Genomic DNA, 11,449 nt, shown 5'->3' on the forward strand with positions numbered 1-11,449 from the left:
AAGATGAGAACAAAAGCAGTCTCCCATGTTCCAAACCGGAAGTGGTGATATACTTGGAGTTTTCCCTTGATGGCGGTGGGTAGGTTCACCTCTAGGAGGAGAAAAGTTTGGGGGGGGTGGGGGGTCCTTTCCGCGCAGCCCGCCGTAGGATAGTGGGTAGGTACCGCTTCAAGGCAAGCAACAGCAGACGGCCATCAGCCAGCAGCTACCAGCCAGCAACGCAGGAGTGGAGTGGGGAGTGAGCACCTATTGGGGCTGGGATCTGGGATTGCTTGGAACGCTGAAGCACAGACAGGGCAGGACAGAAGCTCTGCGCAAGCGCATCCGCGGCATCCACGGCAGGTGTCTCCAGGCCCCCCTAGCACCTCCCCCCCAAGGCAGGGCGTGGGCCACAGTGACCAATCAATGGGGCACGCCACCTTGAAACGCTATCCTGGGGCAGGTGCTTTCGACGACGGATCTGGTCTGTGCTTCAGCGTAGCGTGCCACCAACACGGCTGGCGACGTCACCCAATCGCACTATTTTGCGGGGTAACTCCAGCGTTGGGAAAGCACGAAGAAGCCCACCCGGGGCCTGCACCGTCAGTCTCTCGAGAGAGCGACAACGAATCTCCACCACCTTCTTCGGCGTTCCAACCCAGCAGGTCGCCCCCACGATTGGTCCTCTCTGTGTTGAGATGCATCTATTGCGACCACCTCCTCTTACCATGTTGCAGTCGGACCCCTGACAATGCACCATCATGAACTCAACCCAAGCGTGACGCACAAGCAAGCCTCCATCCACCATCTGAAGCGGACCCATTTTCGCTTGAAGTCGCATTGATGCGCGTCGAGTCAAGGTGACAGGCAGCAACAACACAAAGCCAGCCAGGAGTTTTGGTAGGCGAGAGGAGGGGCTGTATCACTTCGTTGCGTGGACACGGTCGCTGCTCGGCCGTCTTCTAACAGCTTGCAACTCCCGTCTTCCATACTTCCGATTCGACCATGCTGTTCATTCGTTATCAACTGTTCGTTCAGTCGATGGTCGGTCGTATCGAGGGACGATTCAAGCACACCAGTCACCTAGCAAGCCTAGGTGGTTCAGCCCCAGAACGCCCGAGCCAAGTCACATTCCGCATCCCCGTCTCCAAGGTTTCCAGTCCCCATCATTTGTTCTGTCGACGAATCAAGAAACATGGAGTGGCCATCGTTCTTTGTACAACTGACACGTATTAAGGCCCAGATGGTACTATTACCCTCCATCATCACCAGGTGTCGACCATCGCTGCCAAGTACCACTGAACTCTCTTTGCCAGTCTTCCACCCAGCTGCACCGCATGCAGAAAACAAAAGCACCGTATCTGCCAAAGAATCCGCCCGTCGCGACTCGTACATTGCAGCTATCGGCGCTGAATTGGCCTGCAGGCGCCCCCTCAGCCCAGTCCATGCGCACTGCAGATGCATATCTTCCAGTCGCTTAGATCTCTCCCAACGTCGTATCCGTTGACCATTTCCATTATCTGGCTTGTCGACCCTCATAACGTGCTCGCCTCATTAGCAACTAGAAAGGACAACGACCCGTACGCAGCATTACCTTGCAGGAACCTTGGTAGTACAGCTCAACCCTTTCTGGCCTCTTCGGCGAACATTTCTTGTGGACGTCCCCCTTCTGCAGGCAGTCACGGCAGCCTCAACCGAACTGCGGTCTCCGTCCGCCTGCATCATCTCAAGCTCAGACAGACCCCGCGGCACCCACCCTGCCACCTCCGTGCAGACACTTCCAATGGATTTGCTGTAATTTCCAACGTCTAACCCTTGACTATCATCAGCTTCTGACTCGTCAGACCAAAACATGGAGATGGACAAGCGTCCTTGGACGCGCCTATCTCGTTTTTACCCCGCACACAGACGGAGCATATCTCCACGCACAAATAGCACCACCACTCCGTCAGCTGCTCCCTGCTAGCTCCCTGTCTGCACCAACTCCACAAGCCCCTCGCGCCACGATAGCCAAGCCCTCCAAGCGTGCGGCTTATGCCACTGCCAAGCAGCCAAGCAGCACGAGCGACTACGAGAACAGAAGGGACTTTGCCAGCAGTTGGCCCACGTGACGATACAGGGTCCTGGACACGCAGTGATGCAGGGGTTGTGGTTCGAACTAGGTGATTGTGGTGATCCAAGAAGTTAGCGGGCCCTCGGCTCAGGACGACCAAGAGGAGCTCATTCGGTCAGCTCGCGTATGGTGCGTCGACGCGAGAGGAGCGATGGTGCGTGCATCTCAGCTGCATACATGGTACGCTATTGTTGTTGAGGTAGACTCGACTGCGTTTTTAATCACAAGCTGTGAGTATGGTTCAAGTTGTTTCGTCAGTTCTTGACCTTTCAACGCCCCCTGGTTGTAAAACGACGCTGGCAAGGCAGGGCGTAGCCTGTTCACTTCCTCTTGTTGACATGGACGAGCAAGACGATCTGACAACCAAGTGCATAAACAGACGCTTGATTGGCCTATGGGTAGCGACGCAAGAGAATTGTAGCAGAATTCACGATATTCCAGGCCATCCATCTCGATCTTGTATGAACATCATAGTTACCGATTGGGAAGAAGGCAAGGGAAACGCAATTCCAAGCCTTGCATGCGCCGTGGCGTTCTTCCTACCGTCCGTCTGCAGGGTACTCTTGCTGTTTATACTGCTGCTGCCGATATACCTGCGGTGGCATGAACCCAGCGTTCTCTTGCTGCGTCGGCATCATCTGGAATCCTCCACTCTGCTGGTAAATTTTCTGCTCCTTGCTTGCTCCGAGAAATGGGAAGAATTTGTAAGGATGCACAAATGACACGAGCCCGATGGAGAGGAGTATCATGGCGCCGTCGAGACCCAGGAAGAGGGGCTCGTTGCGCAGTACTTTAAAGGAAATGGACGGGATTTGTTCAGTGATCCTGTACAAAAGGAAGGGCGTTAGCATGATTCGAGTGGTCTTGACGTTTCGGCCCAAGGCTCACCTGTACGCGCAACGGATGATAATGGCCATGTAAGCCGCGACGAGGCAATACACAAAGATGCGCACCCTCTTGGCTTCCTTCTCCGTGGCCGTCGCCCGCGACGTCGCAATGCCGAGCCTGGTGCCGTCCGCGTTGAGAACCTCTGGCTCAGGCGCACGGTTTTCGAGCAGTGTCGGACCGTTTTTGAGGGCTTTTTTCCGCCTCGCTGTGTAGATGACCATCAGGCTGCCGCAGACGAGCATGTTGGCTACTTGGAAAACGACGCCGCCGATGACGAGCTTCTCGCCGAGACTGGCGATCGTCTCGTTGCCCTCGCCGGCGGCGCTCGCAGCCGTGGCGCCGCCGCCGATGACCTGGATGAAGATGGAGAAGAAGTCGGTGCCGACGAAGACCCAGGGGTACAGCGACGGCCGGAGGAGCGACCACTGCTGGCCGTACCATATGACCAGGCTCTTAAAGGTGACGGAGATGGCGGCGGCGACGAGGGTCGGTGCGAGAAGAATGGTCAGGAAGTTGATGGCGAAGGCGCTGAACGACCACGGGTTAACCGCGAGACGGGTACGCGCCCAGTACCCGGCGACCTCGAAGGATGTGCCTAGCCCTAGCCATACGAGGTAGGACCAGGTCCTGGCGCGGCAACCGAAGTAGATCTGGATGAGAAGACAGACGGCAAAGGCGATGCCGAAGAAGTAGGCTGCGCTGCTGGAAAGCTTTGCGCCGTAGATTGTGGCTTCTACGGGGCACAGGTCTGAGAGCTCGTCACACGAGCTGTATGTCGGGATGAATGTATCGTTGCTTGCCATGATTGTCGATCAAACTCGGCAGCGTGGTCGATCGGACAAGGTGTTGGGAGCCAAATAAAACGAAACAGGAGAGGGAATCAGATCAGAAGTGCCTTGTAAGTCACCTGGTGCAAGAAGAGTAGCGATAGGGAGCCGATATGAAAATGATTTCCTCAGCAGCACCTCAGCGGTCATCATCTGAGGGGGGCTCATCGCATGATATGACACCACGCATTCTGTTCGGAGTGAAGCAGGCATTTGACGTGGATCCCTGGCCTGTTGTCTCTGTCTGCCTTGCCGTCAGGAGGAGCTGCCCGGCCTCTAGCTTCCTGTCGCAAGATCCGTACGAGCCATCCAAGCCATCCAAGCATGCGAGGAGTCTAAAGGGCGCGCCAAACAACCAATAGCACACTTTTGTGGGCTCAATTGCCTTCCCAAAACATGTGGAAAGGGGTCAATAAGCTTGGTGCGTCGTCATCCCGCCCATGGCTCTGCCATGACTGACCCCAAGTTGAGTGGGTAGCCCGAGCTTCGGGTTCAAAAATTGCCCGTCCCAAGACTTCGGTTCATGTAACGCCAAGACCGTTCATCACCGATGACGGCCGATGGTGGAGTCAACGTCGGCGGCCTCATTGCTGTGAACTGATCATTCTCTGTTCTCAGGCCCCGACCTTTTCTTCTTTACCGTGACGATAGGCTCTTCGCTGTCATTTTCGGTACGAGGGCGGAAGTTTTTTAATATCCGTCGCCCACCCCCGCCAACCACCAGGTCCCACGTCTTGCCCAGCCCCGCTACTCGGGACACATCATTACTGAATCCGGAGCCCTGAATTCTGTGTGTTTCGCGCATTGGCATCTGTCTCCCATTAGGAATGAGCGACACGGACGGTGAGAATGACGCCGACGCTGGCTCGAGCCAGGGGCCGCCATCAAGCGGGCGAAAGGTCGCCTGCAGTCAATGTCACCAACGAAAGGTCAAGTGTGACCGTGAACACCCCTATCTCGCGTGTTTAACGGTAAGCAAGAATACGATGAATTCAACCCCATGTTTTCTTATGATACGAACAATCTCGTGGCAGACTGGTCGGGATTGTACCGGTTCCCCTGCCCCGGGTCCACGACGGCCTAGACGGCAGAACAACCATGTGCTCCGTGCAAAACTCGAGAGCCTCGAGTCGCTCCTTCAGCAATGTATTGAGTCCCAACACACGGGTATTGAAAAGCACCCTCTCAAATCGGCCGTTCCAGATGGCCTTTCCCCAACGGCGCCGCGACCTACGGAGAGCGACGACGAGGCGAAACAACCGAAGGGTTACCTCGTGCAAACACGAAGTGGCGGCGTGGAATTCCGTAGTGGAAAGATCTCCTCACTCGTCTTCCATGATGTGAGTTAGCGTCCCGTACGGCACACCATCACGCTCACGCAAAGTGCCAGCTGCAAACGATCAAGGCTGTCCTCCAAGTCGAGGCCGAACAGCGCGCGTGGTTGCCGTTCTGCAGATGCAAGCACTCATTTTCTCTCTTCTGCTTGCTGCCTCGGGTTCCTTGTCTCGACAGGAACATTACGATCTCTTAGGAAGAACCAAGACTGACACCATGGCCATGCTCAGCCGGGGCTTCAAAGCGACAATAACGCAGCTTAACTATGTCAGCAAATACAATCCTGAGGTTCCGAGGGCCCTCATATTCTACTCGGTAAGCTCACCTCACCTGAGACAGTCGACGCTGGGAAAAAGACATGCGGGGCATCTGCACTAATCACCATTTCTGTGGTCAGCTCGCGCGGCAGGGCGCTCAGCGACGGTCTTGCGACCCCTGGATCCTACATGGTCTCATTGTCAATATTGCTTACAGTCTCGGTCTTCACATTGATGGCGAAGGTACAGGCCTCTCACCTTTTGATTTTGTAATGCGGAGCCGCCTGTGGCGGCAGGTTGTACTTGTGGAGCTCGAAGTCAAGCACACAGTAGCTGCGGGCGTTGGGACGTTTCTCATGCGGAAGCTCTCAAACACCAAGCTCCCCTCGAATCTCGATGACCGCGAACTCGATCCCCACATGGTTACACTTCCCCAGAGTCACAACCGACCGACTGACATGAGCTTTTGTCTGACAGCGTATGAGCGCTGCTTCTGGATGGCCGGCAAGCTGCAACAGAAGGAAATCCACCTCGTTGATGAGCTCATCTTCTCCGACCCCAGCCGGGAAGTTGACGAGGCGGTCACCAAAAAGCGTAGTGACGCGCGAGACTAGGCTTTTGATCTGATGGCCACATCAGCACGAGACCTGGGGCCCGTGGCGCTGCAGCGATGCCCAGACATGAGCAACCCCTTACATGCTATGATCACGCAAACAATGGCAAGCCTAGAATGTGTATTAATGGCACTGATCATGCCTATGCAAGAGACACCCGAATGGGGAATCGAGGTTCACGGGCCAACAGACAACCTCTTCCGCATCACCGTGGTGGCCCTGGAGTTTGCTCAACGCGAGCAGCAGGGCTTTGGACATCGCTTCCTCTGGTACGCAAATATCAGTTTCAGGTTGGATGGACTGTTCTACGTGATCGCTCAGCTACAAGAGCGCGTGTCCGGCTCACTGGCTTATAGAGCATGGGCGTGCATCGAGAAGGCATATGGATACCACCAGGATCTATCGGATCTGGACGATAAGGAGACTATGACCCTGGGCAATCTAGTAATTGTTGCTTGGGATGCGCGGCAGGCACACTTTGTCAGCGGAAGGATACCCTTGCCGGAACCGCACTTTGTCACGACTTTACGGGAAACGGTGATGATGATGAAGGTGTAGGCACTGAGTCTTCTGGCCGAAGTTTAAGGATGTCACGGCGCTGTACACCGGTATGGTGAAGAATCGGGCCCGCACGACACTGGTTCCGACGCCAAGGGCTATTATCACAATGGCATCAGCCAGTATATGAGGATTCCAGCCCTAGTCAGGTATAATCGACTGCCAGACTCAGTAAAGAGACAATCATGCAATTCTGCCATCGGACCCAGGATCTTTATCACAATAGCTATATAAGTCTTCAATTGCATCTGCCCTCCTCTGTGTTGAACTCGTGTGATACTGAGACTGCGGTATTTAGCATGCTTTTTTGACTGTTCGACAGATTCGCTGGTGTTGGGACAAACATCGATTGGAGCGCACCATCAATATTTAGCTTCTTCCATGTGATCTAAGGCCTCTTTTGAATCCGAATCGTCAAACAAGACAAACTTCGGATGTAGAAACTCTTAAATCGGTCTAGAACCTGTGATACTTGAACAGGAGTACTACCAGACGATAAACTGGGTGATTGGATTGAGGTGCAAAAGAATAGCAGCAAAAAGAATCTCTTGAGTGAGATACGTCAGGAATTGAGCCCAACGGGGGGCTCGAACCCCCAACCTTGAGATTAAGAGTCTCACGCTCTACCGATTGAGCTAGCCGGGCAGGCAGGTTGCTTTGTGTTGGCAGTCGGCGTTCGGAGAGTGGGTACAAGTCGTCCGGAGCATTTCACGACCTGATGAGAGTCAACGGCAATCATCAAGACGACCCAAATTGACGGTGGCTTGTCATTCGAAGAGGCATTAAATTTGCAATCACATTTGCCAATTGTTGATTGCGTGAAGGTTCCTTTCTGACATGCTTTACCCAGTTCCCTGCACGTCACATTACAAAAGACGTGTATGCCAGATCACTTTTGGCAACATGGGTGTGTAAAGAGTCATGAATCTATCGTCAAAGATATCGCACCCGTCGGTCCATTGCTAACGGAAGGGCCAAGAACGTGGGCTGCATTCTCTATATGCTTACGGAGATGAGCCAAAATATGATCTACTCGTAAACATAACTACTCGTCAACATTCGGGTCAAACTCGGGGACAGCATCACCAGCTGCCTCACCAAGCTTGCCCGCAAACTCATCATCCAACTTTGGCCCAACTCCGCCGCTGAAAGCTCCAAGCATGGTTTGGCGCAACCCCTCGTTGGGCCAGCTGAGCCATCCGACGAGCGGGCTCTTGTAGAACGAGCCTGAGAAGTTCTCGACGCCGCCAATGTCGGCGTCGTTGGCGAAGCGAAAGCAGTGAGTGCCGGCACTGTCCTTGTGGTAGACCATCTGCGGGCTCGTGCCGTCGGCAGGGAACTCATTCGATGCACCGTCGTAGCCGCCGTGGCAAGATGGCGCAACACGTACAATGGTGTCTCCGCGTGCGAAGACGACTACGTTTTCCCAGTCGTGACGGTGGCCGCCTGCAAACGAGCCGCTGACCGACTGGTCCTTTTCAAAGTAATACTCGTACCTATTATTGTCAGATGTGTTTCAAAAAGGGGTACCTTCATGCAAATCAGTGTAGCCTTACATGATAGCGCAGACGCCGTTGTTGCAGCGGCGACGGGAGTAAACATTGCTGTTCTCGAGCTGAGGGGGATCGCGGCAGTCGCCCTGAGGAGTGCCGGTGGCGCCCTTGCCAGGGTTTATGTTGCCGTCAGGGTCAATGGCCGCTGTGTTGTAGCAGCCGTCTGTATCGAAGTCAAGAATTGGCTGGAACTTGTTCTCGATCTCGTCAGCGTTTCCTGGGAGGGCGGTGATAATATCACGCCTCAGAATGGGCGCAGGAGAAGCATTGACGGCTGAGAGGGCGCCAAGCAGGGCGGCGGTTGAGAGGAGAGTATGCTGCATGTTGAATATTGTTGGTGGTTTATGATAGCGATGGTTGTGTTGTTCGAGTCGGGAAAGAAGCGTGAAGAGGATGTCTGTGTTGGATCTTGATACGAATTGTACAACAGCAGCGGCGTGCTACTTATAGCTTTTTTAAATCGATGATGGGAGGTCTGCCTGCATGTCAGTTCCAAACCTTGGCGCTTGACATCATGTATGTCTACGTACTCTCTACCCATGACGATAGTTAGGCAACTTTTGGATGAGCGTTGGTTCTGATACCCTGTTTGTACGTACAGCTAGCTTGTTTCCTCGCCATGCGAAGCTCACTGTCTCCTCCCCGCGCTCATTATTCTCTGGAGTCGTCTGCCACTATCTCCAATATGTTTTCATAACCTTACAATCAGAATAAACCTCATACTATCATGAAGTTTCCCCCGTGCGTGCCTTACAGGCGCACATGGGTGAACGTGCATTCATCGAGATGCTCACGAGGATGATTTCAAAATGATCCACATTCAGGTCAGCGTCCAAAGTGACCTACGATGAAGGCTAAGGCTGTACAAATCAATGCCTCCTTGTCTCAGTGGTAGTCGCACACGGAACTTCCATATTCTGCCGCGTGGGGGCGTTTGGAGGAATGAGCGCGGGACGTGCCGATCCCCCTTGACTGAGAAGCCCGAATTAGGCATCCGAGGTACCGTGAGTGGCTGTGAATGGGCGCTTGGCCATCGTAGTGTCCGGTGAACTGCCGATCAACACTGGAAAGGGGACAGGTCTTGGACCGAAGGATCACGGTTTGGGCGGTGCCGGTCGTGCAGGAATTGGTTTCCACGCGAAGGAATTAAATCCACGTCATTCGAACTCGGATTTCGAATCCTTGATATTACCATGGCGCATCTCCAGAAACCATTCGAACATGACTTGTTGAGTTCGACTAGCATCATGCCCTACAATAAGAACGACAAGGCGACCATGTGGGAGACGCACATGATAGGCCACGCTAGGTTACCAGGTAGATCTTCCTGGAGTATTGCCTCTTAGATTACCGAACCGTAAAAAAGCTTGCTCTAAAATAAAACCTGGTAAAACAAGATATGGTCGGCGAACTGCCAAGACTACCGCCCGCACTTCCCGCCTATCCTAGAGAATTTCATGATCACGTTGCACAAGTGAAACGGAAGGATCAAATGGTTAGCTGGTGACGCGGAGACTTGGGGCGGAATCCGTGAAATACTACGGTAGATTGCGTCAAATTAACTCCAGCAGCTTGGACGACGTCTAACGAGCCTAGAAATACGGGTGCATGATGCCTCAAGCTCATGCTATCAAAGGCGCATTAATCCTATCTCGTGGTAAGACCTGCATAGACGAACACTGATCTCACTAAAAACATGTGTCAGGCCGCTCGGCGCCCGGATCCAACACACATGCAAAACTTCGTGGACGATCGATTCAGTCAAGTGGTACTGCGGGACCGAAGCATCTCGATCCTCAGGGGCGTGAGGTGAGGGCGGACATGATGCGGCTCGACATATGCTTAAAAGGCAGCGATTGATGCCCGAAAGGACGGGTAGACGTCATTTCACCGTGAAGGATCCGCTCTCAAGGCGCTTCATCAAAATACAGAGTTCTTTTTTGGAGGATCTTCAGTTGTGAATATGCATGCAGTCCTTTCGTCCTTGTGTTGAGGATCTTGCTCTGAGTCCTGTGAATCCTTCAACTAGCTTACCTATCCAGCCTTCCCGGCACTTGGACAGCTGGCCGGTACCGGGACCAATAGCGCACGTCAAAGTTTGCCGATCATGACGAAGACTCATGCTCAATCTGGTTGTCGTGTGCTCAAGTTCCCTATGCATTCCTTACCTCAGACCCGAACCAAAGGGAGTGCCCACTCACTTCTTCAGCGAGTCGTGACACCACGGAGCCAAGGCGATTGGTCAGAGATGCTAAAACCTCTTCCTCGCGATGTACACTTGGTTCCTAGATTCACTAATCACTCAGGAATTCGGTCAGTAATCTTAGCAGCAGGTATTTGCGGTATCCCAATACTCTAGTAGTAATCACTCGATCACGAGCGCTGTTCGGGCTGCGGGTATGTGCAGGAGAGATAGATGCCAGCGCACCGAGTGCATTAAGAAGCGCACAGAGTCGAGGATCAAAAGAAGAAAAGGGGCTCCGATAACAGGCTTTAGAAATGAATTCTGTTACGCCTTCACTATCGAGTCAACCATATTCGTTTGTGAGGCTGAGTGACAGACACACTCCCAGAGGCCCGACTGCCATTTGCATGGTAGGCTTTCTGAAAATTGCAGAATTTACCATCTGAAGTAGCCTAAATTGCTTGAGACTATTTCACGAACCTCTTTAGTCAATCCAGGCTGAATGGGTGGCTATCAATCGTATTTCTCATTATTGCCATCTCTAAAATCTAAGTCATGCCAGCCAAATCTATGCACAGCCGAGCGCCACACTTACTGAACGCTTCATAAGGGTCTTTCTACGAGCAGTGAACAAAGCCATCGTCGTGGGTGTGGCACGAAGCATTGGCGGTGGTGGTGCCGCTGGCATCGCTGGCGGTAGTAGTAGTCGGGGCAGCGGTGCTGGTGCCGGCGGCGGTGTCAATGATGGGCTTCTCGCCGGGGCAGCCGACGCCGGGGATGGCAATGTCATAGGCATAAGCCTCAATGGCGAAGTACTGAAGGGTGTCGCTGTCGATGATGGAGAGTTCAGGCTCAGTGGCGGCAAGCTTGAGGGCCTCGGCGTAATCCTCAGCGTAGTGATCGATGATGCCGTCGCTGATGCCGGGCAGGTGGAAGGCGCGGTGCAGAAGGTCAGTGGCCCAGTAGGTGTTGAGCTTGGACTCGGCCACGGTATAACCACCACCGCAGAGAGCGGCAAGAGGGCGGCGGATCTCGTAGGAGAGGTCGCAGATGACCGTCTCCTGGGTGGCATTCGAGCCGCGCCAGTGGCCGGCCCAGCCATCTTGGGTAGCGCAGTTACGATCAGGTCGTCGCACCGGA

The 11,449-nt window shown here is 53.8% G+C and overlaps 5 protein-coding genes and 1 non-coding gene across 6 annotated transcripts in view; 2 read left to right on the top strand and 4 right to left on the bottom strand.

Annotated features, from left to right (window-relative positions):
- Positions 1–2,631: 2,631 nt before the first annotated feature.
- VDAG_04547 (uncharacterized protein) lies at positions 2,632–3,783 on the bottom strand (the record flags this gene model as incomplete). Its single annotated transcript, XM_009650994.1, has 2 exons — positions 2,632–2,917; positions 2,981–3,783. 2 exons carry the CDS (start codon positions 3,781–3,783, stop codon positions 2,632–2,634), a joined length of 1,089 nt encoding a protein of 362 aa, XP_009649289.1.
- An 851-nt stretch (positions 3,784–4,634) lies between these two features.
- On the top strand, positions 4,635–6,013 carry VDAG_04548 (uncharacterized protein; the record flags this gene model as incomplete). Its single annotated transcript, XM_009650995.1, has 4 exons — positions 4,635–4,778; positions 4,842–5,147; positions 5,320–5,457; positions 5,540–6,013. The coding sequence occupies 4 exons, from the start codon at positions 4,635–4,637 to the stop codon at positions 6,011–6,013; spliced, it is 1,062 nt and encodes a 353-aa protein (XP_009649290.1).
- Positions 6,014–6,151: 138 nt separating this feature from the next.
- On the top strand, positions 6,152–6,571 carry VDAG_04549 (uncharacterized protein; the record flags this gene model as incomplete). Its single annotated transcript, XM_009650996.1, has 1 exon — positions 6,152–6,571. The coding sequence occupies one exon, from the start codon at positions 6,152–6,154 to the stop codon at positions 6,569–6,571; it is 420 nt and encodes a 139-aa protein (XP_009649291.1).
- A 572-nt stretch (positions 6,572–7,143) lies between these two features.
- Positions 7,144–7,216, bottom strand: VDAG_20143. Its single transcript has one exon. It is a non-coding gene; the product is annotated as a tRNA-Lys (tRNA).
- Positions 7,217–7,616: 400 nt separating this feature from the next.
- On the bottom strand, positions 7,617–8,447 carry VDAG_04550 (uncharacterized protein; the record flags this gene model as incomplete). Its single annotated transcript, XM_009650997.1, has 2 exons — positions 7,617–8,067; positions 8,128–8,447. 2 exons carry the CDS (start codon positions 8,445–8,447, stop codon positions 7,617–7,619), a joined length of 771 nt encoding a protein of 256 aa, XP_009649292.1.
- A 2,479-nt stretch (positions 8,448–10,926) lies between these two features.
- VDAG_04551 (antigen 1) overlaps positions 10,927–11,449 on the bottom strand; it is a gene marked incomplete at its 3' end in the record, with an annotated part of 1,073 nt that continues 550 nt past the window's right edge. Inside the window, exon 2 of the mRNA XM_009650998.1 lies at positions 10,927–11,411. Within this exon, the coding sequence (XP_009649293.1) occupies positions 10,927–11,411 (485 nt within the window). The remainder of the gene's footprint in view (positions 11,412–11,449) is intronic.

The sequence above is a fragment of the Verticillium dahliae genome, genomic scaffold (assembly GCF_000150675.1).
Source record: "Verticillium dahliae VdLs.17 supercont1.7 genomic scaffold, whole genome shotgun sequence".
NCBI classification, from domain to species: domain Eukaryota; kingdom Fungi; phylum Ascomycota; class Sordariomycetes; order Glomerellales; family Plectosphaerellaceae; genus Verticillium; species Verticillium dahliae.